At 51.9% G+C, this 27,999-nt stretch overlaps 1 protein-coding gene across 4 annotated transcripts in view; it reads left to right on the top strand.

The window, feature by feature from the left end:
• The first annotated feature begins 11,209 nt into the window (after positions 1-11,209).
• The window catches only part of NETO1 (neuropilin and tolloid like 1), a 73,398-nt gene continuing 56,608 nt past the window's right edge, over positions 11,210-27,999 (top strand). For all 4 annotated transcript variants that reach the window (XM_045850057.1, XM_045850058.1, XM_045850059.1 and 1 more), the window contains exons 1-4: positions 11,210-11,519; positions 13,701-13,754; positions 13,987-14,124; positions 20,639-20,887. In XM_045850057.1, the coding sequence (XP_045706013.1) occupies positions 11,492-11,519; positions 13,701-13,754; positions 13,987-14,124; positions 20,639-20,887 (469 nt within the window). In that variant the 5' untranslated portion in view covers positions 11,210-11,491. The remainder of the gene's footprint in view (positions 11,520-13,700; positions 13,755-13,986; positions 14,125-20,638; positions 20,888-27,999) is intronic.

Here is a 27,999-nt window from a genome sequence, read left to right as displayed (position 1 = left end):
TCAGAGTGGCTGTGGACCCGCCCCTTTACACCTCCCCAGGAGGTAAGTCTTCGTGAAGATTTATATGAAAGCACTTACAATGGCTGTGGGTTTGTCCTTAGGCTGATGCAATAAGAAAAAGAATGGATCATATTATTGCTCAATATTGGGTTTTCCTAAAAAAAAAAACACAGCAAATTTTTATTAATAACCAACTAAGACTAAAGAAGATGTTTTATCTCTTAAAATAAGCACATAATAGAACTTCTTTCTTATTTATCTAAGGGGCATTTTGGTTACTTCGATTTTCCAAAGTTACGTCTTCCTCATGAAATACTTCTAAATGGCAACTGTAGTCATTGATTATTTTAAAAGATGAACATCATCTCTCGGTTTTATATTTTATTGTCATGTCAATACTTTTTATTTCTTTAACCATTGATTCATTCACCCAGTAAGACAGCCATTTACTTAATTACGTAAGCAATAACATAGTGGAGGGGCAACGTCGTCTCATGTTGAAACACATGGATTTTGACACAAAATCGTCTGTGTTTGAACCCGCTCCTTGGGATATCATTCGATCTCACTGGGCCCAAGTTTTCCGTCTGAAAAAAGGGATAAAATGCACATGTCTCACAGGGTTATCATTTTTGTGTGAGTTCACATATGCAAATTGCTTAGAAGACTCCATGTCTCCCAATAAGTACTAAATAAATGTTAAATGGAAATAAAGAAATACATATACACTATGGGAGGCAAAGACGGACCATTTTTGTAAGTGCCACCGTGAACTGTTTTTGTCTGATAGAAAAGCACGGGCAGGAGAAGCAAAAACAGAGAAGTGAGCTGACATCACACAGAAAGCTCCCGCGCAGCAAGGAAGCCGTTGACGGGTGGGAAGACCAAGCCGTGGACCGGGAGAAAGTGGTCCTCCAACCCCTGGAGGACCCTGTCATTTCAAAGTCTGAAACCTGTGACTCTGATAAGGATGTGATGTCCAAGACATACAAGGAACTCCTACGACTCAATAGCAAAAAACTTAAATAAATGAATAAATAAATAATCGGATTTTAAACGTGCAAAGAACTCGAATAGACATTTCTTCAAAGAACACAAGCAGGTGGCCAACAGATGTACGAACAAATGCTCGACGCCACTGGTCACCGGGGAAACGTAAACCCAACCCCGACGAGGTGTCACTGCCGCACGCCCGTCGGGGTGGCCGTCGTGGGGAGCGAGGGCAGAGGAGAACCGGTGCTGACGGAGGTGTGGAGGGACCGCAACCCTTACACACGGTCGGTGGGCATACGTCATTGCATAGCCTTTGCGGGGAGCGGTGTGGGGTTTCCCAAAGACTGAACCAAAAATATGTTTAAAAGATGAACACTATTAAGAAGGCAACCTGAAAATAAATAAATAAAAATGTCAAAACAACCGAACTCCCGAAGGGTCCAACAACCCCAGGTTTCAGCGTGTATCCCCCCAAACCGAAATCAAGCTCTTGAGGAAGCACCTGCACTCACGCGGCCGGCGGGCACCCCCGCACCAGCGCAGGGGCTGGAGCAGACGCCACGCCCCTCAGTGGACGAAGAAGGTGTGGTCTGGGCATTCGGGGGACACGAGCTGTGAAGGAGAAGTGAGTCCCACCGTGTGACACCTTACGTGGGCCTCCAGTTTCCCGAGGGTTTCTTTTTTTTTTAATTTTAATCATTGTGCAAGTGCAGTTTTCTTCCTTTTACTCCCATTCCAGCCCACCCTTCCCCACTTCCCGAGGGATTTGCTTATGCGACATGAAATGGACCAGTCCGAGGGGAGCAGACGCTGCACACGTCCACTCGTAGGAGGGAGCGAAATCAGCCAGTCTTGCGGAAGCCGGTGGGATCGTGGTCGCCGGGGGGCCGGGGAGGCGAGAGGTGGGGGTGGGAAGGCGCTGGGCAGTGGGTGTAGCGTCTCGGTCACTCAAGATCAAGGCCAGAGAGACCCGCTCTGCAACAACGTGCACATGCGCGGCAGCCCTGCCCTGCGCACTTTCAACTCAGCGAGGGTGGGTTTCACGCTACGCCTTCATCACCGTCATTAAAAAAGAAACAGTTCAATGAATTCAAACCCAGGAAAACTGGGTGTGCTCTGGGTGCTCCCGCCACGGAATGCAACGGTCGACCGATGACCTGCATTTTCCATTCCCAACTCCTCCTCCTGATGAGACGAACCCCAAAGTCTGGGCCATGTCCCGCTGTGCCTGATCTCCAACCTGACTGGGCAGCATTTCATTAGACAACGTTACTTTGAATTGGGTTACCTCAGTTAGGACTCCTTTTCCGTGCAAACGACAACACATCAGTGCCGACTGACTTTTGCAAAAACTGGACTTATTGACTCATGAAATGGAAAAACCCAGAAACAGTACTTTAGGCACAGTTTGATCCAGAAGCTCACATTATGTGGGGTCACTTGCCTCTGTTCTCTCCTTCTCCCCACTGGCTTTCTCTCTGAGGCTCCCCCCTCCCCCCCCCCACCCCCACCCCTTCGTGTCCGGCAGCGGTCCCACGCTGAAAGTGTGCCCACTTCTCTCCCAGCGTGCCTGTGCTGTCTGTGATACGGACACGTAGTCTATCAGCGTAAACTTGGCCTTCCTGAGTCGTCCAGTGGGTTCAGTAACACTGAACAGACCACTTGGCCGTGTTCGTAAAGCCCTAAAGCAAACCTCCCCTCGCCTCCTGTTCCGTGCGGATACCCGGATTAATGGACTCTACCTGGGTTTTGACAGAAACCATGCCATTTTTTTTTCAGTTGCTTCATTTGGTCACGTATTTACCCCTGCCCGGTTATTTCGGCCTTAGGACTTGGAGTTCGACGTGGCTGACCTTGAATCACCCTGTCACCTGGAAGCAGAAGTGGAGCAATGTAGTTTTATATTTTATGTGATTTAAGCAAAGTGCAGCCTTGTCAGACTTGAATCATCCCTCTAAACCCTGAGGTCCATCTTTCGTTTCCCGTCTCCAAATTCTGCTCGCCATGGTGGGCTTTAATTGTGCGCTCGGTATTCCGGAAACGCGGATCTCCCATTCTCGCACCTCTCTCCATATGTGTGTATGTAGTTACGCATCCTGAGCTGTGTGCCTGAAATAAGAGAATATGAGTCAAAGGTATAGACCGAGAATAAATGACAAAAAATTCTCATTGCTAAGGGTAACAAGAATAATGTGTTCCATCTTTGGAATAATATATAGATTTTTTAAGGAGAGGCACATCCTTTATTTCACAATGATGGATGGGGTGGTGCTTGAAAGTAAGCAATAGAAAGATAAAAATAAGGTATAGAAGTCCAAAATATGAATATTCATTTTTCCGTATGTATCCATCATCTATCTATAAGATCTATTTTAATGGATTGAATGTTTTTCCTCTTGGGGGGGGGGATCAACATTTAACTTTCGTCTCTAAAGTAGTCTTTACCACCGGTGTGGCTGCGTAGTCGCGTTGGCCTCGGTCGTACAAAATGCACCCCGCGGGGCCCGAGAAGCGTTGTTCGAGTTCAGCGCCCGGGACCACCGTGAATCCATCCGACCTTCTTTCACGCCCTGGATCCTCCACTCTGTGTCCATCCCGCGCAGAACCTTCTTGGGAAGGAGAACAAGACCTGGAAGAGAAGAGGCTTCATGCGACAGCTTCGCCCTTCCCCGGAGGACCCTGTCATTTCAAAACTCACTTGGGAGAAACTCCCAGACCGAGCAAACGAAAAAAAGATAAATGTCTCCCCACCACGGTAATTGTCACGACCGCACATTTGCACAAATAATACATTGGGCGTGCACTTGACTGCACCTCCTGGATTCTCTGGGGTGGCCGTCAAAGGAATATTTTCTCATTTTTAGAGTAGCGCCATGAGAAAGGCCCCATTCACATTCGGAAATAACTCTGAGGAGCCGATGGGGCCAGCTGGGCACTCAGCTGAGAGGCTGCACGTCCCCGGGGCGCGCAGGCGGGCCTGGCTCCTCCTCCCTGCGTCCGTCTGTCTGTCCGGACTCCGTCTGTCCCTCCAGCTCGCACACTGGCTCAACGACAGGGAAACGGCTGTCGTCTACACTGAAGAAGGGATCGTGACTGATGATGGAGAACTCAGTCCCCGCCCTCCTTCGCTGACCTTAGACCAATGTCTGGGTCCGGGCTCAGCCTGGCCCAAAGCAGGAGGCCCAGGTGATGTTATGGCGGGGGGGGGGGCATGGAATTGTCGGCAGGACCCGGAGACCCACGAGCAGGAGCCAGCCAGGCTGAGGACAAGACAGGAGCTATCAGTAGGACGACGGTGACATGGGGGAACTTCCCTGTGACTCGGGGTGCGATGGTCTGACAAGAACATCTGAAGCAAGCACTAAAAGTAAACTAACTGTTGAGGTGCCTCCTCGAAGTCTCGAGAAAACAGCGGCTCACAGCAACTCGCGTGGAGACGCTGCTGCGGAGGGCACCTGACAACCTCGACGCCCGGGCTCAGGTCCTGCCCACGATCTCCTTTGTTTCCAGACAGAGACGGGACTTCCCCCGCTGGGCCACGTGGGGACGGGAATCAGTGACGAGGGAGAGGTCAGACCTGAGAGAGCAGGGGTCCTCCCGGGTGGCATCTGCCTCGGGGTGGGGGGCGCAGCGGTGGGCCAGGGGGGCTGCTCCTCTCCAGCAGGTGTGAGGAGACTCTCCCGCTAGCCCCAGGGGGCGAGGGCCATCTGAGGGTTCCGTCAGCCCAGCCCTTGGGGTCTCTCTGCCCAGGTCTCTGGGTCCCCCTGGGTCTTCCCTGCACAGCCTGGCTTCGGTGCAGAGACAGAAGGACGGCGGCATATCCCAGGGCACCCTGCGCTGACTCTCCTCTCTCCCAGCTTTTCCCGGGCAAGCCTTGGTGGCTGGGGCTTTATAACAATCTGGGGCATCGTGGGTCCACTTCTCCCCACCCGTGGAGTACTTGCTGCCCCGGGGCCGGTGCGCAGCAAAGACCCAGACCCCCTGCCACCCTGGGGACTGTGTCCTGGGAGCACCGTGGGACCGCCCCGCTGGTTTCCTTTGCCTTCCCTCAGAAAACAACACGAAACGACCCTTAGGATGAGAATGTGACCCTAAGTAGCTATTGGATAGGCCTTTCCAGGAAATGCTGGTGGGGCGCTGGGAACTGAGACTAGGAAGGAAAGACAGCCAGGCAAGCAAGTGTGCTACCCACAAGCCACCCATGTGGTGGGCGACTGGCCCTCTGCCCTGCTGGGAGGTCTGGGAGCCTGGGGACGGCACCCACTTTGGAGGGACCGACTTGCGGCAGTCACAGCGGGAAGGTGACTTGCACGGTTGCGGGTGTGGGCCTGCTCGGAGCCGCCCCCCCAGCTAGAGGCAGCCCCTGGAGGCACGGTGTGGGCGCCGGCCTCGGAGAGAAGGCGGGTGCTCACTACCCAGGTCGGGCCTGAGGGCTCACCGCTGGGACGCCAGCGCCGGAGCGCGGCGTGTCTGCTTTGGGGACCAAATTTCTGGGAGCTTCATGACATGAGATGTGCACCTTTTCCTCTCCCATAATTTTCTGCAACACCTTGTATAAAACATGGGCTCTCGTGTCCTGAGGGGATCTGGGATTCCCTCCGTTATTATGTGATGGGGAAGGGGACACTAGGGATGTCACCACACTTCTTTCGGTCTGACGTCCCCATCATGACAACGAGAAGGTGGGGTCTGTAAGGGCTGGTTGGTCGTGGGCACAGAGAGTTGAGGCAAATAAGGACCGAGGGTGAGGGGCTGGGGCTGTGACCAGACTCATTCATTATAAGTAGCCCGGGGATAACGGAAATAAACCCTTTGATTTCCCAGAGAAATGTATGGAAACACTAACTACATATGTCAGTTAGAAAACTAGTTTTGAAGACTATTATTTGAAAGGAGGCATTTTGTTAAATGCATTGATGACATTTCCCCTCGATTTTAAAAATACCATCACAACCTCACTGGCAAACATGGCTACTGAGCGAACGTTCTGCTGCAGTACCGCTTCTTTCCGAAGCTCACTGTTTGCGACTGGTCTTCCCTAAAACTGGGGCGGGGGGGGCGGGGGGGGCCGCTTCATGTTCATCTTCTCGTGTTGCAAAAGGAAGTGAAAGCATTTGGGACAGTTCCTTATACACGTCGAGTGTAAGGAAGAACCGACAAAGGAAGAAGAATCGAGAAATGACTTTGCTGTTTTTTAAAAAGCAGTACTTGCATTCAACATGTATGTCTGTGAGCTAAAGTGAGTTTGTCTCTTCAGAAGTATTTCATGAGTCAGATACAAGCCCTGTCCTGTCTTACCATTCAGGGTTGTTTACAAAGAGAAAATCTTGGTTTTTGTTACCTTCTAAATCATCCACAAACCTCCCAGTAAATCATAATAATGTTATAATATGCCCTAACAAGAGAAAGCAAGTAAAATTAGGTAATGGTATTAAGTTATGTAATTAAGGATAAAAATCTGAATCTAACTCATAGGTGACATTCACGTGTCTGATTTAGCAGTTCTAAGTTCAGTTTTATTTGTATTGATGAATGGATGTTTGGAAATGGAATATATAGATTCATCCTTCAGTTTAACTTATATTTTCCGAATATGGTGAAATCTGTTGTTCACCTGGGGCTAGAAACTTGTTTTCTCCCCAGAATGACAGTGAGTAAACATCGTGGCATGGTGCTTAGCACTCAGTACTTGGTACTCTTCACAGAGCAACCCCCTTTCTATCCCAGGATGCACCTTTATTGGTATTCCTTTATGACAGTTTATAGAGTACTAGCTACTAATTAGGCTGGTGGTTATAAAAATATCTTGATTTTTTTAGAAGCCATTGTCAATTATATATTAATCGGAAGTAAAATACAGTCTTTCTAAAAGCTTAGCATAGATTGGTGGATCCTGGAACTATTTTTACGCCCCTCCCATTTCTCTGAGCAAGGCCAGACTACGCTGCCTCTGGGGCACAGACGTCACTCAGCGACAAAGACGGCGCCCGTGGTGGGTGCGTGAGTCCCGGTGGACACAGGTCGAAGAGAGAGGCGCTGGGGTGGCTCATGCCCGCGAGACGCTGATGTTTTTGGAAGAGCGAACGGAACAGAGGCGTCTCTGTCCTTCTCAGAAAACCGTGTTTTATTTCCCCACGCACGTTCACAAACTACTGCATCTGGTTTAACGACAGGACGTCAAAGATGTGAACTCTTCTATGTCAGGAAGACGTTCATTCTACTCTGTCGTAACACATGCGCAGGTTTCGGGAGGGAGATAAATGGCCGCACAAATGTCGCGTAGAGCCGGCGGCGTGTGACAGGGTTGCAGGTCATTTTTAAAGCCATCCCGGTGTTTGCCAGCGAGTGATTCATGCGCACGTTTTTGGTAAACTAATACTGTGACTTGTACATGGTCGAGTTCATAAAACACAGAACAGAGCTTCATGCCTCCCAACTAGGTAAGTACATTAAAACATATTTAGAAATCTTCAAGAAACAAATGCAACGTAGAGTCCATCGGAAGCACTATTTTATTTCAGTCATTCTTTTGGTAGCACCCCGTCTTACAGCCACAGGAAAACGACCTGGAGGAAGCAGCCAGCTCTGGCAGCAGCGTAATGAAAGACCCCCCGGGCACCTGGAGCCGCATCACCTTCTTCAGCGATGCGCGCGTGCAGACAAACACCACGCACCTTTGCATCGGGAGAACGGGCTCCGCCCATTCTTGCTGAGATTTTGGAAATCCTCCTTACCCTTCCCCGTCACGAGGTGCACGCTTAAAGGAAACCAGCGTCCCTTTGACCGGGTTCAAGGAGCGAGTGTTCCGCCCCAGCTTTGGTGAGCAGTCCCCGTGTCCGAGCCGGCCTGGGAGCGCCGTGGCCAAGCGCCTCCTCCTGGACGGTGCACTGAGCTTATGCAAGCTGTTGGCTTACACACTCCCCGTCTCGAAATAATCAGGTCTTGAAATTGGACCGCGTGTGTGCTTAACCTTCCTTTGGACAAGCTGGGCTTTTCCCATATGTTGATTTTTCTCAGGAAGAAAATAAAATACGTGCCCCCCATTCCCGCCCTCCAGGGAGCTAGCAATACTCAGCAAAGCGGTGGTCCCAGCCCCAGAGTTCGAAGGAGGCAGTTTGCAGGGCGAGCAGGACGCGGCGGACGGTCCAAAGTGCCGGCGCGTGTCTGAGAGGGAACACGAGGGGCTTTCGGGGAACAGGCCGCGGCACTAGCCTGGTGGGGCAGCCCCAGCTCCTGCCGGTTCCCGTCCCCTGGTGAGCGGCCGCGGTGCTTGAGAGGGACCCTGGGACGGGCCGGTGGGAGGTCTGCCCACTCGCAACCTCGGCCCTGAGCTTTGAGTGGCGGTATGACCCGCAGGCCGCAGGCACTGCCCGGGATTTGACCTGGGATCTTGGTTTCCGAGGTCAGAGACGCAGTGTGCATGGGACTTGGATTCAACCGCGGGTCTGCTGGCCCCCCGGTTATGGGGGGGACGAGGGCATGAGCAAAAGATGTGGACCCCTGCCCCCTCTTTCCTTCCTCTGGGACTCCCTTTCCGGGCTTCCTGGGTCCCCCCACCCCCTTCACTATTCAGGGGCCCCTTGTCCGGCGCAACTTCCTCCAGCCTGCCGCTCACTTGGCCGGATAAGAACACCTGTGTCCTTGGGCCGCTGACCTGGCCACAGAGGAGGGGAAAGGTCGGACACACGTGAGTGGATGGATTTAGCAGACACCAAATTTCCATCCTGTCGCCAAATTGCACTTGAGAAATGCAGTGATTTTCCTTCAGATAAATGTTAACCTCATCGCTGTTTCATGGAAAGATTTTATCATTTTCGTAAAGCTGTATTTGGGAGGTAAAAATAATCGCCAAGCAATTCTACAGATCTCAGCATTTCACTACTGTCTTGCGGCGTCACTGGCCACCGCTCGTGGACTCTGCGGCACCGATTCGCCCATCTGTCCGGGGTCCCACGTCTTCGGTGCTTTTGCTCCTGTGCGGCTGGGGCATTTCATCAACTCTTCTCCCCCCACGCTCCCCCCGACCGACCCCCGCGCTGCCCCGACCAGCGCACGGGGGTCGCACGACTCCGCGGGACCTTCCGCCTGTTTCCCGTCTGGCAAGTGCGTACGTGGGCAGACACGCGCAGCGTCGGAGGCGCGGCTCCCGGCCCGCGTGGGTCCGCCGCGCACCCCGGCGCCGCTCCCCAGCCTGTGGCTCCTCTCGCTGGCGCCGGGCCCTGGCGGAGCCGGCTCTGCGGGCGGGCGCTCGGCCTCCGTCCCGCTGCCGTTCTTTCGCTCCAGTTCTCCCTTCGCTCCTCTGGACATACCCAGCTTCCCTTAAACGGATGAACACACACACACACACACACACATTCACACACACACACACACACACACGCGCGCGCGCGCGCTCCCGAACGCGCCCCTCTCCACTCGGCGACTTCGCTGCACCGTAGGGGACTTGCAGCTGCTTGGAATCAAGGAACCCAAACCTGGGTAGGGGTCTGGGAGGCTGCGCCTGGGGTTCGTGACCCCTCCGGAACCGGGGTCACCTCATGACCCCTCGCCTCCAGTGATTAGCAGGAGACCCGCACGCTCTCCCGGCGGCGTTGCGGGGGGGCGGGGAAATGAGGGCCCCTGACGCCGCCGCAGCAGCAGCAGGTGCCAGGCTGAGAGGCACGGGCCTGGCTTTGAGTGCCCTCCGGCTCCTTCCGGCGGCCCCTTCCCCGATCCTGGGGCTCTTTGAGGCGACCCCAGTCTTAGCAGCACCGCGTCTCTCGGCTTCCCACCTTGGTCCATCCTCCCCTGTCCCCGCTCCGGCTGAGCCGGAGGCGCGGGGTCTTCGCCTGAGCGCCCATGAGGCCCGGGGTTCCGGGGCCTAAGCGCGGCCCAGGGTCCGGCTGGCGGTGGGTCTGCGCGGCCCCGCTGCAGCGGCGGGGGAGCCGGGCCGCCGGGCCCGGAGGGACGCTCCGCACGAGCCCTCGCTCTCCGGCCCTCTGCGCAGTCCAGCCACGGTTCCTTCCTAGTCGTTTATTCTCATGTATGACCCGGGGCTTTTCCAGGGCCGTTTCCCCGGCAACTCCCCCTCCCCACCCCCCGCCGCTCCGCGTGGCAACTCCCCGCGCGAGCCCGACCCTGTTGGGGTGGGCAGGCGGCGCCTGTGTGTGTCCTGGGGGTGTGAAGTTCCGCGGAAGGTGGAGAGGGTTGCGAGAACCCCGAGTCTCGGCTGGAGCAGTTTGGTGGGGGCGACCCCGGCCTCAGGCCGGGAGATAAACTGCGAAAGCGCGAAACTTTTCCAGCCGCCGCGGCCTCCTGCGGGCGCGCCCCTGCTCGGTTTCCCCGCGCGAGACCCGAGTTCCCCGCAAAGCCGCCACCCCCGAGGACGCGGCGAAACCGCTCGCTCTCCAGATGGAGTGAAGGGGGTGGGGGAGAGGCCGGCGGCAACTTCTCGTCCTTCCAAAGTGAGAAATCAGCCCCCGGAGGGGTTTCACATGATGGCCCCTCCCCCTCGCCCGTCCTCCCCCCGGCGCGCGGATCCGGCTCAGGCCCCCCTCCGGCCCCTGGGCCCCGCGGCGGCCCGGCCTCACTCCTCCCCCTTCCCCCCCCCCCGGGATCCGGCGGGTGTGCTGCCCTTGCCGGCCGCGCCCCACTCCGCCATGCACCAGCCCCGGGGGCGCCGGCCCCGCGCAGCCGCTCCTGCCCACCCCGGCCCCGGGCGTCCCGGAGGGTCGCGCAGCCCCGGGCTATGACTCAGGCGCCCACCTGGCAACTCTGCCATCTTCCCGCTCCCTCCCCGCCCCGCTTCCCCGCCTTCCACGCCGCCCCCGCGCCCCTCCGCCACCCTCAGCCCTCCTCCCTGACGCCCACCGCCCTCTCCTCTCCGCGCGAGATCGCAGAGGTGGCGCGCAGCCCGGCCGGCCGCTGACGGACCCTTCCCTCCTGTCTCCAATGCCTCAGCGGAGGACCCCCCAGCGCCGGACGGAGGAGGGCTGCTGCTGGACATCCTCCGGGAGAGGCTGCCCCGACCTGCTGCTCCCGGTGGATGAGCCCGGGGACTGAGCGCCCCCGCTGCCTCCGGCGCCGCGCCGCCACCGCCGCCGCCGTCGGTCCCCGGTCCCCGGTCCCCGGCTCGGGGCGCCCCGGGGCTCTCCGCCCGCGCCCACGGCCCGCGCCCTCCTGACAGCTGCGGCGGCGGCGGTGATGCAAAGGAGGAGGGCGCTGCCGCCGGCGGCGCGGAGGGTGGCGAGAGGCGCCCGGGTGTGATGCCAGCGTCATGGTGGGGATGCTGGCTTCCCGGCGGTGACGGCGAGGGAGCGCCGGGGCGGAGGACGCGCGGACTCGGGTCCTCTGCGGTGTGGGCTCGGGTCTCGTCCCGCCCCTCTCTCGCTCCCCCTGCGTTTTGGTCTGGGTCTGCCTGTTCCACGTCTCTCGACTCCGTCCTCTCCCCGCCACTGGACGCCTTCCCGTCTCTAAATGGAATTAGTGGAGCTCGGAGCCTCTGGTGTAACGCACAGACATGATCTATGGACGCAGCGTGTTCCACAGTGAGTACGGCTCCCGCCACGCCGGGCTGCTCCCCGGCGGCCGCCGCGCTCCCGCGACCCCGCAGTCCCGGCGAGTCTGGGGCAGGTGTAAACTTTCTGTTTTGCAGCAGAATAGGCACGGGGCGTGGGGGGCGGCGGGGTGGGGTGGGGGGCGCAGCCAGTCCTCCCTGGGTCTCGGCATCCGCCGGGGGGAGCAACCCTTCGGTGCGCAGGATAATCCCGGGGCCGAGGACAGAGAGGAGTTCCAGGATGCGCACGTGTGGCGGCCGCTGGGGAGTGGGCCGGAGGGAGGGCGCGGGCGGAGCGGGGACCGTGGGGCCGTCAGTTTGCGGGCTGCTGGGGAACAGTCCTCCTTCGGGGGCTGCAGGAGCTCAGCGGGCCCACGTCTCCCCAGAGGGTAGTTGAGGGTGCACCTGAACGCAGCGCCGGAGAAGAGGGTGGGGGGCCGGCCCCTCAACTCTGTGGCACAACAGACCACACGCCTCTGGCTTTGGGGAGTGTGAGGTTTGCGTGCGGCGATGGGGGAGGAACCGGAGGAAAACAGCATCGAAAGTCACCGAGTAGAAAGCAACAGAAGGCAGGTGTGGTGGAGATTTCACGCGAGGAAGCAGGGATCGGAGAGTGGATCCTGGGCCACGCAGTTGAAAGGCCAGCTCTGCTGATGTGTTGGCCGTAGTAACCATAGTGCGCGCTCCACAGTGCGAGGCCGTGGACACGGTGGGGGGGGGGTGGTGGTGGAACTGGAGGGAGCAAAACCCCAACATCTGTCCTGACGCCGGTGGCCGTGCACCTGGGTGCCTGTGTGTGTGTGTGTGTGTGTGTGTGTGCACAGTCACAGCAAGTTAAAACAAGGCTTTGTTCTGTGTAAACACACACAACAACAGTAACTAATGTTTCCTTCTTAAAGCGGATGAGCAGGCTGGAGGACAGACTCTTGTACCTGGTGCGGTTCTCAAACACGAAAACCAAGGCCCACATACTTGCCCCTGGAAGAGTCGGTCAGCATACAGTTATAAGCTCCCGGGGTCAGCCTGGCTTAGGGCATCGTTGTGAATTCCGTCCCCAGCTCCCCAAAGGCATTTTAAATAGAAACATGAGTACACATGCCATGGAACTCTGAGATTTGAGGGGACTGGGCAAACAAAATGAAAATAAAGCAGAAGAGGAAAACTCCGAAATGGTAAAGACCACGTTACTCTCACACGTTTCTAGTGTCAGGTTTTGCAAAGGTGTGGGGTGGGTCCGGGCTGTTGGGAGACACAGGGAAGTTCAGGTTGCGGTGGTCTTTGTCAAGGACAGACCAGGGCCTCTTTGAGACTGGAACACTGACTCTGTGACATGCTTGTGGCAATCACCTTTTTCGAATTAGTCATCTGTTTCTGGAAAACACTACATCCGAAGTCAAAGTCCAGGTTCGGAGAGATGGGTTTGGTAGCTCAGAAACTGCTGAGGGTGGCGCTTACCTGGTAGTGCAGTACAGTCTTACAAGGAGCATTCCTATGATCCTGCTGAATGCCTCCAATCCACAGTCATTTGTCTCCCTCCGCTCCCCTCCCCCTCCCACCCCAGAATCTGCCTGAGTGTTTGTTTTCTAAAGTACAAGGCACTGGCAGTGCCTCAGGGTCAGGCCCGGAGTCTGGTCCTTGCTCCCTGTTTGCTTCTCCTTTGTACCCTCTCACCTGCGGCCACGCTCCCTCCCTCCTCCCCGTGGAGAGGCTCACGAGCACAGCTACTCACAGAGGGCAGCTCAGGGACAGCGTGGGCCCCGGAGTCCCGCTGTAATGAGACGTCAGTAGGTCATCAGTACTAGTGCCTCGCATTGTTGAAGCCGTCCCTGGCCGGAGGCGTTGGGTCCTCATTGGTGCCTCGCTGGCATTACTTCCAGAAGGGATTCCTAAGTTTCCCTGATGCATGCATTTTGAGTCAGTTTGCGCAAGTTCTGCGTCAACTTGGAACCATGAACAATAATAATATTCGTCTGCCTTGATCTTTGGTTGCTGTAGACACTTATTACTGCATATTGATGCTATCTGGTCAGTCTGTGCACGTTCTGAGTCAATTTGGAACAGTGAACAATTGTAAAATTAATCTGCTTTGGTGCTTTATCATTAAGTTAGGCTATAGATTTTGGTCATTTTGGTGGATATGAATACTGTCTCTAATGCTTCTTTCCTGTTTCAGTTGTAGCAAGTTTAATCATCCTCCATTCGTCTGGGGCAACCAAGAAAGGGACAGGTACGTTTCTCGAGAGGACTGTGGGTGGGAGACCCCATGTTCTTTACATTTCCCCATTTTCCTCTTGTTCTTAATATTTTGGAACATCTGGCCACTTAGTCAAAACCAACAGATTGGTTTTGACTAAGACAACACGTAGACATTAATTTACTAATGGATATTATAAGAATGTCCTCTCTATTTTTAGTTCTGTAGAAAATTGGATGACGGCTCTCTTAAACATTTCTTGCAGAAAAGCAAACCACCTCAGAAACCCAGAAGTCGGTGCAGTGTGGAACTTGGACAAAACATGCGGAGGGAGGTGTGTTCACCTCTCCCAACTACCCCAGCAAGTACCCCCCCGACCGGGAGTGCATCTACATCATAGAAGGTGAGGCGCGGGGTGGACAGGCCCCTCGGGGCTGCGGGCAGGCGGGCGGGAGTGAGCGCACGTCACATCACCGTGACATCTGGGATTAAACTCATTATTGACATGAGCAGGGGTGAATTAGAAACAAGTACACTCCGGGAATTAAAAACACACGAACAACTTAGTTTACCTGGTGGTTGATTTACTTAATTCGGAATTCTAAATTAATAGGACGGACGCATTGTTGGCCTAATATTACCTAACATGTCACTAGTACTTTACTAGTTTAACACTTAGGAGAATAACCTGGACAGTTGTTACTTTTCTCTTTAATGCTACGAAGCACAAAACACATATGACTGTCAGAAGTAAATCTCTAATCACATTTTCCAGACGTCAGTCTGAATGACAGTCGCCTTCGTTCATGCTAATAGGTGACATTATCATAACTTTACACCAGAGTCAGATTCCAAATCATGATGGCTATTTCCATCATTTTTTTTTTCCCAGCTGGAAAGATAAATAGTGGTGAAAAAGAGGCTAGTTTCTCTCTGAACATTTTATTGCCATCAGTCTTATAGACACATCCCTTTTAAGGAAGATTTTAAAAAATGTAGACGAGCATTTTATCTAGCTGTAGTTTTCAATATAAGGGTTAGTAACTCATAACCCCAAACTGGCAGCCTCATCCCCTTCCTGGTACAGACAGCCGGCAGACATGGGCAGGGCGGCCTTGATGAAAATATGTGTATGCTCAGCATTTACTTATAAATAGGAACACATTTATTGGATTGATCTTTTATTTTTTAAGAGTTTATTTTATTTACTTTTAGAGAGGGAAGGGAGGGAGAAAGAGAGAGAGAGAGAGAAACATCAATGTGCAGTTGCTGGGGGCTGTGACCTGCAACCCAGGCATGTGCCCTGACTGGGAATCGAACCTGCGATGCTTTGGTTTGCAGCCCGTGCTCAATCCACCTAGCTACGCCAGCCAGGGCTATTGGATTGATCTTTTAAAGAAAACGTCTTTATGTTTGGCTAATTTTGAGAATTTCTATTTAGGAGTGATTCTTTTTCTTTTTGTCATTTCTGGGCCAGAATCTTTCCTCTCTCCTTGTTGTACTTGAGGTTGAACTTTCAGCAAAGAGGCACCCTCTACAAGAGGAAAGAGGAAGGCTTAGCTGAGAGCACTCTTATGAGGGATTGAAAAGGGGGTTGAATTGTGGAAATTCTGGGTTAAAATTGGTGGTTCTTTTCATTAAGTCAATAGTACAAATCTATTCAATAGATGCGTGTTAGGAACTTGCAAATAATGTAGATTAAAACATTTAGTCATAGGAAATAGGTATGTTTGTCATGCCTATTTCACAGATAAGGAAGCTGAGGCTTAAATTCACATAATTCGTGTATTGAAACGACAGTCTCAAACTTCAAAGTATTAAAAATATAATGAACTCATTCTCTCATTTAAAGAATTCATTCAGAAGCAAATTCGTACAAGTCAATGAGCTTTTGTGTCTATTGTTATTTAGAATTAGAAAGCAATGCTCACATGGGGTTTTAATATCACTCACATATTTGCATTCATTCCTAGCGACGGGAAGGACAAAGGTTACAGCTGGGAACTAGAACCTCCTGTTACTATTAGTCATACTTCTTCTGTAGCCTTTTTGACATACTTAACACTAGTCATTTTTCTTCATACATTAATCTAACAAATATTTATTGAAATGACTACTAAGAAGCAACCTCTGTTCTAGGTAGAGTCTAGAGAGTGCTGAGCAGAACAGACATGACGCATGCCTCGTGGAACTTTCCGGACGGCCTGGGGACTACGCCCCTCCCAGGGGACAGTCCGAAGTCCCCATGTTAGTACAGTGTGTGGAAGAGGGGGAAAAGAGAAGGCTCTAAGGAGGGGAAGATGCTCACAAGTCACTTTTGAAGAACATGTAGGAGATGGTCATTCTCTCTACAGGACAGCACGCGCATCCGTTGAGATGCGGTGTGCTCAGGACCCAGGTGTAGCGTCACGAGGCTGCTGCAGCAGGTGAGGACAGGAGCCAGGGTGGGGGCTGAAGAGGCAGGCTGTCTCAGGCAGCGCAGAACAGGGCATTCGCTCTGTTCTCCCAGGAGGGTTTGAACTGCAGACAATGGGTTGCCACGGAACTGATTTAGAGACATAAAAGGGCGAGATTTTGATGACGTGACTAAAGGAAAAGAACATAAGTTGAAACTTACTGTGAGAGACCAAGTAAATGCTGAGTTGGCCAAAAAGTTTTGTTTTTCCTGTAAGATGTCTCTAGTGCACTTAGTGGTCTTGAACATCACTTGAAACAATTCTGTCTGATTGCATCCCGACAGCTGCACCATCAGAGTGCATTTAAAAAAACTTATCAAAATTGGCGTATTTTTTGTGTAGCCATTTTAATATTGAAGAAGGAAGACAATAAGCAAAAAATTTGGTACATTGGGCTTTATTATTTCAAGAAAGGTATAAATGCACTGAAATACAAAAAAAAAAGATTTGTGCAGTGTATGGAAAAAGTGCTATGACTGATCAAATGTGTCAAAAGTGGTTTGCGAAGTTTTGTGCTTGGAGATTTCTCACTGGATGATGTTCCTTAGTCGGGTAGACCAGTTGATGCTGTAGTGATCTAATTGAGACATTAATTAAGAACAATCAACATTATACCATGCGGGAGACAACCAACCTAATCAAAATATCCAAATCAGTAAAGTTATTGGTGAAAATGAAAAAAGAAGTGTCTTTTGTTTTGTGGAAAAAAACTAACTGGACTTTTTGGCCAACCCAATATGAGTCACAGTAAAAGCTTGGACCATGGAAGTAACGATGATGATGGATCAGAGGAAGAAATGAGTGGTGTTCAGGAAGCGGAACCCTGAGTGGCCGGATATAGGAATGGGGGAAGAGGAACCCCCGGGAATACCCTCACGTTTTTGGCTCGGTGACTTGTTGGACGGAATTGTTGGGCCAGGCGAGGAAGAGGTAGAGAGAAAGAGGGTTTGAAGGAAAAACAATGTGTTCAATTTGGGTGTTTATACGGACATCTGGTAAAGAAACTGGATAGATGAATCTTTAACTCAGTGGAGGGTTCTGGGCTGAAGATATATATTTGTAGGTTGTAAATACAGAGATGGTTGTTGAGGATATTAGTATGCGGAATATTATCCGGAGAGAGTTTTTGGAGCACTGTTTTGAAACTCTTTCAAAAGATAGACACCTGGGTCCCTCCCCAGAGCTTTTGATTTCATTGGTCTCAGAGCTGCGGGCATCCTTGTATTACAATAGCTCTGCGTGGGGACGGCAGTGGCACTCAGGGCTTGGTCCCCAGAGGGAGGAAAGAAGACATGGGACAGCTAGAAAACAGCGGGGAAGGGCTGGGCATTGTAAGAGAAGGAAAAGCCGGAGAGGGGGCCTAGAGAGGCAGCCAGAAGGCCACGAGCAGCCGGAGTGGACGAAGTTTCCGGAAGCAGGGAAGGGCCCGGGAAGCACCTGCTGCAGCACGGAGACGCAGTCTCAGCGCGCCCGTTCTCACCGAGAGTGGGGGCGGGAGCCCGCTGGCGTGGGCGGGACGCTTGGGACTGCCGATGCGCCCGCCGTGGAAATGCAGTTTCTGTTTTCCTTTGCCGTCTCTTCTTTTAATGGAGCAAATTGTCATGCTTCATTCTGAAAAGGATTGCCTGTTCCATAGAGAAAGGCGAATTTAAAAGACAAGACAGCCCCGGCTGGTGTGGCTCAGGGGACTGAGGGCCGTCCTGCGAACAAGAGGCGGCTGGCTCGATCCCCGGTCAGGGCCCGTGCCTGGGCCGTGGGCCCGGTCCCCAGTTGGGGGCGAGCGAGAGGCAACAGATCCATGTCTCTTTCGCACACTACTGTCTCTCTCCCTTTCTTTCTCCCTACTCTCCCCTTTCTCTAAAAGTAAATACATAAAATCTTTTTTTAAAAAAGAAAATAAAATACATGACAAAGAAGGATAAAGACTCGGTCAGGTTTCTCAAGGTAAGAAGATGAGCTGTGTCGGGCACGGGCGGAGCCCCAGTCACCAGGGACGGGATGTCCTCCGACTCCCTCCAGCAGGGGGCAGTGTGGCTGTGACTGCGCGGCGCTTAGGCGGAAGCGCTCAGAGTTCTCAGCGTGTCTGAGGATGGTCCCAGGGGTCAGGAGCCCTTGAAAAGGGGGCTGTGAGGTGGTGGACAGAAAGCGTTCCAGAGAGAGGCAGCTGTGAGGGAGAGATCTGAAGGGGGAGGAAACGGAAGTTTAGGGAGTTGGCTCTAGAGAGCTCCCAATGGTTGACACGCACCGTCGTCACTTTTGCGTCTGGGACAAAAACTACACGACACGCTTATGCACTACTTTCTCAACTTCAGTTGGCGTTTCAGGTGCAGGTGGGCGCAGTTAATGTCACCACTCTGGATCAAATGAGCCGCCCACGTGCAACGTGGCCCGCCCAGAGCCACGGTGACGGCTCGTGTCCTGGAGGAACCATGATGCACGGGTGCATCATCCACCTTGGGCAGCACTTAGGTGACGATGAAAACGAAGGTGCAAATACATGAATCCGTGTTAGGTGGCCATGTATTTTCCTAACATCTCCGTGATGCTTCAGAGGTAGCTGTGTGTTGATCGATAGAGTTTTAGCTAAATTAGCTTTACCTTTCCCTAAATATACACTATGTACTTCTAAAAAATCCTCTATTCTGACAATTTGCTTCCTCATGAAACTTATAGTGGCTTATCAAGGAGAGATAAAATCAGGTCCAGGATAATAATACATGCAAATGATACTTTGATGCTAATACATAAATAGATCTAGTTTCTTAAACATTTGCCTTTTTGTTATTATACTTTGTGGGGGGGCAGGCTTTTCTAGATAATTTCTTAAGATATTTTCCAATTTGCAGATTTAAAGACAATCATTGATACCTTCTCAAGTCGATGATTATGGTATTGACCTTCATGAGACACGTTAGTGGTAGACAGAACTCTTCCGGGTTTCACTTGTAAGGGTAATAAATGTCTCTTTTCAATGTCCAAAGAGTCAGACATGCATTGACCTTTAACCCACTGAGCTTCAGTTTTATCTTCCGAAAGCATCAGGATTACATTCTTATTCTGTAAGCCTCTAATTTCAAAGTCATCATCTACCTCAATTCCACATACATTGTCGACACCCACACCGGCAAAGCTTTCCTTGTAAAGCCACCGAGGGTGATATTCGGCGCGGAGCTCAGGCGCCGTGCGGTGCGGACAGCAGTCGGGCGGCACGATTACCGACCACGTGTGGGGGGCGGGGCAGGCCCGGCTGCCCCAGGACTTCCCTCTCGGGGGTCTGCAGGGGTGGCCCCTGGAGGGGGCCAGGTGGCTGAGAAGCACGCAGAGGGCTCAAGTCAACAGCTGTTTGCAAACTGAGAGAAATGTGTGTGGCCATGTCAACAACTATTCTGCCTGTTCCGGGATATCCTGCCCGGGGGTCCTTCCAGAGTGCCTGCATTTTGAACTGTGTAGACAGACGTCACGAGGGCAGAATAAGGGGGCGCTAGCAAACGGACCCACGCGGAGCTTTCTGGAGCTGCCCCAGACGGCTCCTCCGCGATGCTTCAGAGAGCTGTGGAGACATTTAGGGAGGCAGCAAGCTACAATTCCCTCAACAGAGGCCGTTTTGACAGGTCCTTACTAACAAGCACCGTGCTGAGCGCTGGGAAAAGGTGAACAGATCCAGTCCCGTCTTCACTGAGTAGATTTAGGGAGGTCCCTCTTAAGCGAGATTCGCCTGTACAAACGGGAGTTAGCAGAGTCGGAGGTATTTAGATGCTCAGGAGAGCGGGACAACGCGGGAAGGCCCCAAAGAGCGTGTTAGCTCAGAAAAGACAGTCTCTCTGCAGTGACTTGAGCTTGGGCTGCGGGCAGAGCTAGGGGGGCCTGGCAGTAGGGGTGGAGGGGCCCTGAAGGGTCTCAGGTGTCGAGGGCTTGGATCAGCCTCCCGGAACTGATAAGAGGGGTGCTGAGGAGGTTTGCACCTGCGAGGGACGTGATAAGATTTGTGTTCGAAGAAACATTGCTCTCAATGACCTGTACGGGCAGTTTCCCCTTATCGGGGCCATCTGGATGGGATTATTCGAATGGTTGTTTAACTTCCGCCACCCGGTTCTCGGGGGGTACCTGACCTTTCCACTAGGTAGCCCAGGAAAGGCGGAAAACACAATAGAGAGATGCCTCCTACTTCCTCAGCCTGAGCGGGCAGTCTTTCATGAAAATACTGTGATTTTTCAGTTCCGTGTTAGACATTGAAATGGCCACTTTGTATCGGAAGAATAGCTTTTCCCAAGCCTGAGGCTCGGCCCTTAGACAGCTTCATGGAAGCATTAATCCTCAAAGAGCTAATAACGGCGCACTTGCTTTGTGTGTCCGACAGCTCGCGCTCCGAGTGTGATGGGTGTGCAGGTAAAATGTGCAGGGGAATCAGAAAACTTAAAGACTTCCGAAGGACCTTCTAGACATGCTTTCTCTATTTTTCAGCGGCCCCGAGACAGTGCATTGAACTTCACTTTGACGAAAAGTACTCGATTGAACCATCTTGGGAATGTAAATTTGATCATATTGAAGTTCGCGATGGACCTTTTGGGTTTTCGCCAATAATTGGACGTTTTTGTGGACAACAAAACCCACCTACAATAAAATCCAGTGGAAGATTTCTATGGATTAAATTTTTTGCCGATGGAGAGCTGGAATCGATGGGATTTTCAGCTCGATACAACTTCACACCCGGTAAGTAAGATCTTGTTTTTTCCTTTCATTTTGTTCTTTGTTGGTTGAATATCTTTCTAGTATAAGAACTTTTGTCAGACAGCTTTATCATTTTTCAAAGAATTTCCCAGCTCTATCAGAAAGCAAACCTGTCGTGCCGTCTTGTTCACCTCACCAGTTCTGAAGGGGAAGTAAGTTTCCATGCAGCCCGCAGGAGAGGTTAAGTGCAGTGACTCGGGGCCTGGCCGGCCAAGAGAAGGACAGTTAATTACACGGACTTCCATTGTTCTGCAATGTGTCATTTCGGAGACCGTCTGCAATAAAGAAACTAATTACACATGAAATCCCAATAAACTGGAAAAGGCCATTGCAGCTTTGTAAAATGTATCCATCAAAATGATCTTTGGGGATGTTGAATGAAAAGTCCGTTTGTTCTGAAAAATCATAATTTTTAAAGCGAATGGATCTTAGGACAAAGCAGTCTAATCTCTTTATAGAAATGCAGATCACTGGGGGGTTGGGATGAAAGGAGAGCCGAGACCCAGAGCAGTCAAATGTTCATTTGCGAGGCCTGGCGGTGATTATCTGCAATTATATAATTGCACATTCCATGTCAGCTCTCCTTTTAACCTGCGGATGTTGAAAAGGGTCTGTGATGTGGACGGGCTCACTTGATGATGAGTTATCATCGAACACAAGAAAAATCGGTTATCACGGTTTTGAACTGCGAGAATGTCAGGCTAGAGCGATTTGACACTTGATGAAGAGAAGTCCTTTTTTTTAATGGAAAAATAAATCCGATTACATAAAGCACATCATTTATATACAATTGCATGTTTTTTTTTCCAGTTTGTACATCCTGTTTTACTTATTACAGGTGATGGATGAAGTTAGAAGGTTTGTAAGGTTTGTCGAAGTTTCCATTCTATGTTAGAGAGGCAAGCTCAGAGCGGGGCTAGGGTGCTCAGTTCCAGCACTGAGATTGTGAAAATGATACAAAATTAATGATGACATTCACTATGAGAGTATGCTTTATGTTGACTAAGTTAGAAGGTAACTGTATCATGCATACTCAACTGGAACGTTAGGGACATTTTTATAATACCACTGGGAGATTGTGGCTTTAATTGTGCTTTGCTAATACTGTGTAGTTTACAGAAATCATGGGTATCGAACCCATGGCGCTTGAGCTCACTGGATGTATTCCCAAAAGGTGCGGAGATTCGGGTGACTTTATTGGCGCCAGAGCTGCAAACGGAAGTAGATGTATTTTTTACTTAACTGATCATTTTGAGTAGAACCAGGGCCTAACGAGAAGTCTAAGCTTTTGGAAGTTACATTTTCATCCTGGAGTTGGGGACGGAGGGATTCGTGTCCAGGATTAAAAACCGTGGTTTTATAAAGGAGCGAGGGTCAACTAGCCCCATGTATCAGCATACGCATGGGGGGGGCAGGGGGGAGGAGCCCTTGGGGCTCTGCCTGAGACCCCCGAAGGGTACAGGGCCCCGCCCCCCCAGTTGGGAATGGCCACGCCGGCCCCTGACCGGGGCTCCTCACCCCCCCTTCCTTTGCAGGGTGTCCATCCCATGGCCCAGGATGGCTGCGAATGCAGCCCAACACAAAATCATGCATTTAACTTAAAATCTTTTTTTTTTTTTGCTCATCAGCCTTTGTGAGGGTTTGTGTATGTAACGGGTGGCCCAAGACAACTCTTCTTCTTCCCGTGTGGCCAGAAGGCTGGACGCCCCTGCTTTAGGGGCACCTCGGGTTGTCTAGAGAAGGAGGCGTCCTTACCAGGCGCGGCTGAGTCGGGGGGCGGGGGAAACACGAGGAGACGATTCCGTGAAACTGAGGACGCGTGGGGGATTGACCGAGGCTTCCACGTTGACCCCCACAGAGGGGAGTGGACTCCGGGCCCAGGAGGCAACAGCGGGGCCCTCGGGAGGAGATTTGCAAACCTCCGTGGCAGCGGAGGTCGGTGCTCCGCGGCCCCAGGCCGCTGCCCGGGGGCCCCGCCGTCTGCACCGGGTTCTGTCCAGAAGGCCGCGGGGCCCAGGGAGCCCAGTAGGCAGTGCGTGGGAGTGGGGGGGGTGGGGGAGGTGTGGGGGTGAGGGGGCAGGGGGTGGTGACGGAGGCCGCAGCTGGGGAACAAGGAGTCGGGCAGGGCCGGTTCCCCCTGGCTACGTTTTTACTGGGTAGGAGGCTCCGGGCAGGAGTTTGGGGAAGCTCCCCGGGGAGGACACTCTGGAGTCAACGTCACGACGTAAGTTATAGGAACGTCGTGACGTAAGTTACAGGGCGTGGCCGAAGTCACGGGGGTTGGGGGGCAGCTGCGTGGCCTGGCCTGGCCTGGCTGGGAGGCGTGGACCCAGATGCGGCTGCCAGTCCTTGACTTTCTTGTTTCTCCCTCGCTGCAGAGTTTGCACATAATCCTTAACACTCTCTGCCTCAGTATTTTACTCGCAAAATTTTTACTTGTGCAATCGGGATAATATTGACCGTCGCAGGAGGGTGCGTTGATTGCCAACCAATGCATAATGATGAGTTTATTCACGTCCTCTGTGATCTGAACTGTGGGTCACCGTTACTTTCACTCATTGGACCACCGGCCCTTTAAAAGCAGAGGAGGCCTGGTCCGTACAGGTTATTAGGTGGACCAGTGCCCCTGATTTCTGCAGTTACAGCAGCTCTTGCCCTGATAGGCAAAACTCCTGTGGCCACGATGCCACCCTTTCTCGGTAGGTTTGTCTAAGTGGATCTAGGACTCTGCGTGGGGGTTCCAGTGGCTTCCGACGGCAGTCACAAGATGTGTCAGCTCAGACACGGCCGTGGGAAGGCCAGGTGGTCTTCATTATCTTTGTGAATTAATCACAGGCTGCAATCCGGATCTTCATCCCCCGGTCTCGGAAAATGCACCTATCCGTAGGAGTGATTCACACCAGTTATCCAAGCTAAAAAGACTGAGTATACGTGTGTGCATGTATACACTGATACGTATACATACATGCACACACATAAACAAGTACACGTTTCAGTGAGGATTCTTAGAATTGCGTAGCTCCATTCTTCTTACGAGCAGCCACACGTAGGTGTGCAGAGGATAACCAGGAGGTCGATGGCAGGGGTGGAACGCAGTCACCGAAGCTCAGATGACGAAGCTTAGGTGACGGCAGGCAGCCACGGTGCCCGGGGCTCCTCCAGGGCGTGGGTCCGTTTGTCAGTGGCGCCCTGGGCCTCGGCCTGGGAGGTCAGCCCCTTCCCAGGCTCCAGCTTCTTCCTGGCCTGACCAGGACGCACATTCGTTCGTGTCAGCTCTTACCGTAAAACATGTTTCGGATTCTTGGTATTTTAGTGACATCAGAGAATGTCTCTTTGACTTTCTTTTCTACTCAACTTAAAAACAAAACAAAACTAATGCCCGTCCCTCCCTGGCTCCTGGGTCGCCAGTAGCTCTGCTTCCCAGCGGCTGGCCAGGGGAGCCAGCCAGCTGGGCCTGGACGGAGGAGGGCGGAGCCAGGGAAGGTGTTGCGGAAACACGGGGCTTTTCCTGCATCTCCTGACTCACCCCGATGATGCCTCGCTGAGCGCAGGAATTGCGCTGGGTTTTGGATACCATGTGATCACCCAGGTCCACCGGGCAGTGATGAATCACCAGACGACAGAAGCAGAGTGAGGCTGAGCAGTAGGCAGCAGCCAGCTGGTCAGTCCTGGGGTCTGAAGAGCTGAAGGGTCGGGTGAGGCTTAGAGGAGGGTGGGGGGCCCAGAGCCCCGGTGGGGAGGAACCTCTCTTCTTTCCTTGTGAACAGAGTCGTGCGGAGACGACTACTCAACAGTACGCTCTCCCAGTCTTGAGAGGAGACGTGATTTCAGGATCACTGGCAATGTTAGAAGTTAGATGACGGAAAATTTGATAACCCACAGGTAATTTAATGAGAAAATGTCTAAAAGGGCTCAGAGTAGCAGAATGATATTGTTTTTTTTTCCTCTTAGGACAATTTTGTTTTCTTAAAAAAGATTTAAACCAAATTTATTATATAAAAAGGAATAATGAGAAAATATTTGTGCCCTGGCTGGTGTGGTTCAGTGGATTGATCGCTGGCCTGCGAGGCCTGTGAACCAAAGGGTCGCCAGTTCAATTCCTAGTCAGGGCACATGCCTGGCTTGCAGGCTAGGTCCCCGGTAGGGGGCGCACGAGAGACATCCACACATTGATGTTTCTCTCCCTCTCTTTCTCTTCCCCTTTCCCTCTCTCTAAAAGTAAATAAATAAAATCTTAAAAAATAGAAAATATTTGTGATGAAAGTATTTCAGTAATACTAGAAGAACAGTCACCAAATATGAGTGCCCAGGCAGCAGCCATGAAGGAATGAGGAGGACCTGCAGGGACCGAGACCGAGAAACACTGAACATCTATCGGCATCATCAGCGATGCCTTCATGTTTGAGAAATGACACCATGGTACTTGTGTCAGTAAAGTTACTTAGGATAAAATATCTAAAAAGCAAAAATACTAGAATAGGTACTTTTTAAAGGAATTTTTAGAAGGGAGAATACCATTTCTCCATATTCTGCCGTTTTTTTTAATACTCGAAGAACAACTTTTGAGTAGAAAATAACTTCCCTTGCCAGCCAGCAGCCTCCATGCCTCACCGTTCTCCGCCAGGGGAAAATACAAAGTGGAGAAAAAACGTGTGGCAGTGTCTGTCCCTCTCCATCCCAGTGACACAACCAGGGACTTGGTTCCATATGAAGAAAGAGAAACACCCAGGACACTGCCCGCTCTGGGGGAGAGTAACCTGTTCAGCGTCTTTAGGGACAAACGTCATTTGTTCACCCCATCTCCTACTCCCTAATGGACAGACTTTCTGCTGTGCGCGGGCAGACACAGCATGAGGTGCCCCGGGACCTTCCTCTGTGGACGATACGTTTTCTGAACGCGTTTTGTGAAACAAAGTTATGCATAGCCTGTTGGGGAGCTGTGATGTAAAGCACCAAGTAGGTGAGGTGGAGTTAGATGCGGCGTGGAAGTGAATGAAGCTGTTAAATAAGTTGAATTTCTGATGTTACTTTGTACTTAAATAGCACCTTTCATCTGAGGAGCTCAAAGTGTGTTAGGGGCATTCTCCCCGGTTCCTCGCCTCTCCGACTCGGTTCTGACCAACTTCAAAGCGATGGAAATACACTGCAGTGCAGTGATTTCAACTGAGAGTCTTAAAGAGGTTTCTATGCATGTTAAATCAAATATATTATTTAGTAAAATATTGTCATGGGTTCGACGCAGGTTTAATTATTCAGGGCAATACTTTTCCTTTCTTTAAAAAAAATCCAAAATGTAAATGCATGTGTGAGTGTTAACTGTGCTGAAAGTGCCTACATTTTCTTGTCAAGAAATCAGACTTCTGATCTATGTCCTGGTAAAGAGGAAAAAAAAATAGACATACGTCTGCATCATTTTTTAACAACTGGAGTTTCATTTGGGTTTTGCTCTAAAAAAAGGAAAGACTAAAAGTTTGAGAGGCTAAGGTTAACAGAAGGCCTTTATTCGGTGACTTTGTTTTTCACAGAGAAATACAGTATCGACTACATTTGGGTCAGGTAGTTGGTATTGTCTTTCTATCAGACATTTGCTGTAGACCCAACATGTTTTCATTTCAGCTCCAGCAAAGGATGACAAAAGGGAAATGTATGGTGCAAAGTCACATGTCTTCTTGAGGCAGATGTTTCAGGAAACGCAGTTAAAAATTTCAGAGTCCCTGGCTGGCGTAGCTCAGTGGATTGAGCGCGGGCTGCGAACCAAAGCATCACAGGTTCAATTCCCAGTCGGGGCACATGCCTGAGTTGCAGGCCACAGCCCCCAGCAACTGCACATTGATGTTTCTCTCTGTCTCTCTTTCTCCCTCCCTTCCCTCTCTAAAAATAAATAAATAAAATCTTAAGAAAATTTCAGAGTGACAGAGGGACAAATTTATCAACATCTGATTGGTACCACACGAGGACAGCTTCATCCAGCCAGCCCCCGACTTGGTGGATCTGATGTATCCAATATAGGATGCAGGCAGAGGGATGAGAGAGAGAGAGAGAGAGAGAGAGGGGGAGAGGGAGGGGGAGAGACAGAGAGAGGGAGAGAGAGAGGGAGAGAGAGAGATGCTTTGGTCTAGGTGGGTGTTCAGGAGAGAAGTTGAGAGTGGGAGAGAAAATTTCCCGGATTAGCTTCCATCTGTGCAGAGAATGTTGAAAGCAGCCACGAAGGAGAAGGACGGTGTTTAAGAAGTTCCCTGCACAGAGCGCGTGCCTTCCCCGTCCCGTCGTGCCCTGCGGAGGTGGAGGAACGTGTCGTGCGTGCTCCTGTTGATTTAGCGGCTCGTGGCTGGACGGCGTGTGTCTGAGAATGGTGCCCCCGGGACCAGACCGCACAGGGTCTCGGGTCTATTTGTCTTGTAGACGTGCATTTTCCTTAGAGCCAAAACAGACCTTGAAGTTCATCTCCTCTGACCTTTCCATCGTAAAGGTGAAGCCACCAAGGTCTAGAGAAGAAGTGTCGGCCAGGTGCGTCAACCCCGTGTAGTAGAAGTTCAGCTCCTGCTTGTACCTCGGTGGTTATGCAACCCCGGGCTGACACACTTTCCATACAGGGGAGAGATCAGGACTCTAATTACACCACAGATTGCAAGTACTGTTAGTACAGTTATATTGGGAAGTTTAATTAAGGGGTAGTACTAGCTCACTCACATCTCACCGTTAACTGGTGTATGCATTGAGAAACTCACCTCTTCCGTGTTGTCTGCGACGCCTCTCAGGTCACGGTGGCCAATCCGCCCGCCCGCTCCCTCTAACACAGAATTGTGCCTCTGCGGCCCGTGGGGGCCTTCAGGAAGCCCAGGGTCCACTGCCCGTGCTCCTCGAGCATCCGTGCCGCCGACTCGGTCAGCTGCGGGTCCTGGTCCCGTGACCTGAAACCTGTAGCTTGCATGGCGAAGTACTCGAGGGGAAACTCTCATTTCTTTCTCCTAGACGTCTCACAGTGTTTCCTCCTTCGTCACACACGTCTCTGACTTTTTCTTGTGAGGCCAGTTGCTTCCAGTGGCCAGCACCCTCCCTCCCTCCGGGGCTGCTGCACAACAGCACAGCATTGG

Source organism: Phyllostomus hastatus, unplaced genomic scaffold (assembly GCF_019186645.2).
Source record: "Phyllostomus hastatus isolate PE091 unplaced genomic scaffold, TTU_PhHast_1.1 phas_contig_80, whole genome shotgun sequence".
In the NCBI taxonomy this organism is placed as follows: domain Eukaryota; kingdom Metazoa; phylum Chordata; class Mammalia; order Chiroptera; family Phyllostomidae; genus Phyllostomus; species Phyllostomus hastatus.
The sequence above is the reverse complement of the archived record's forward strand: the minus strand, read 5'-3'. Positions and strand labels throughout refer to the sequence as shown.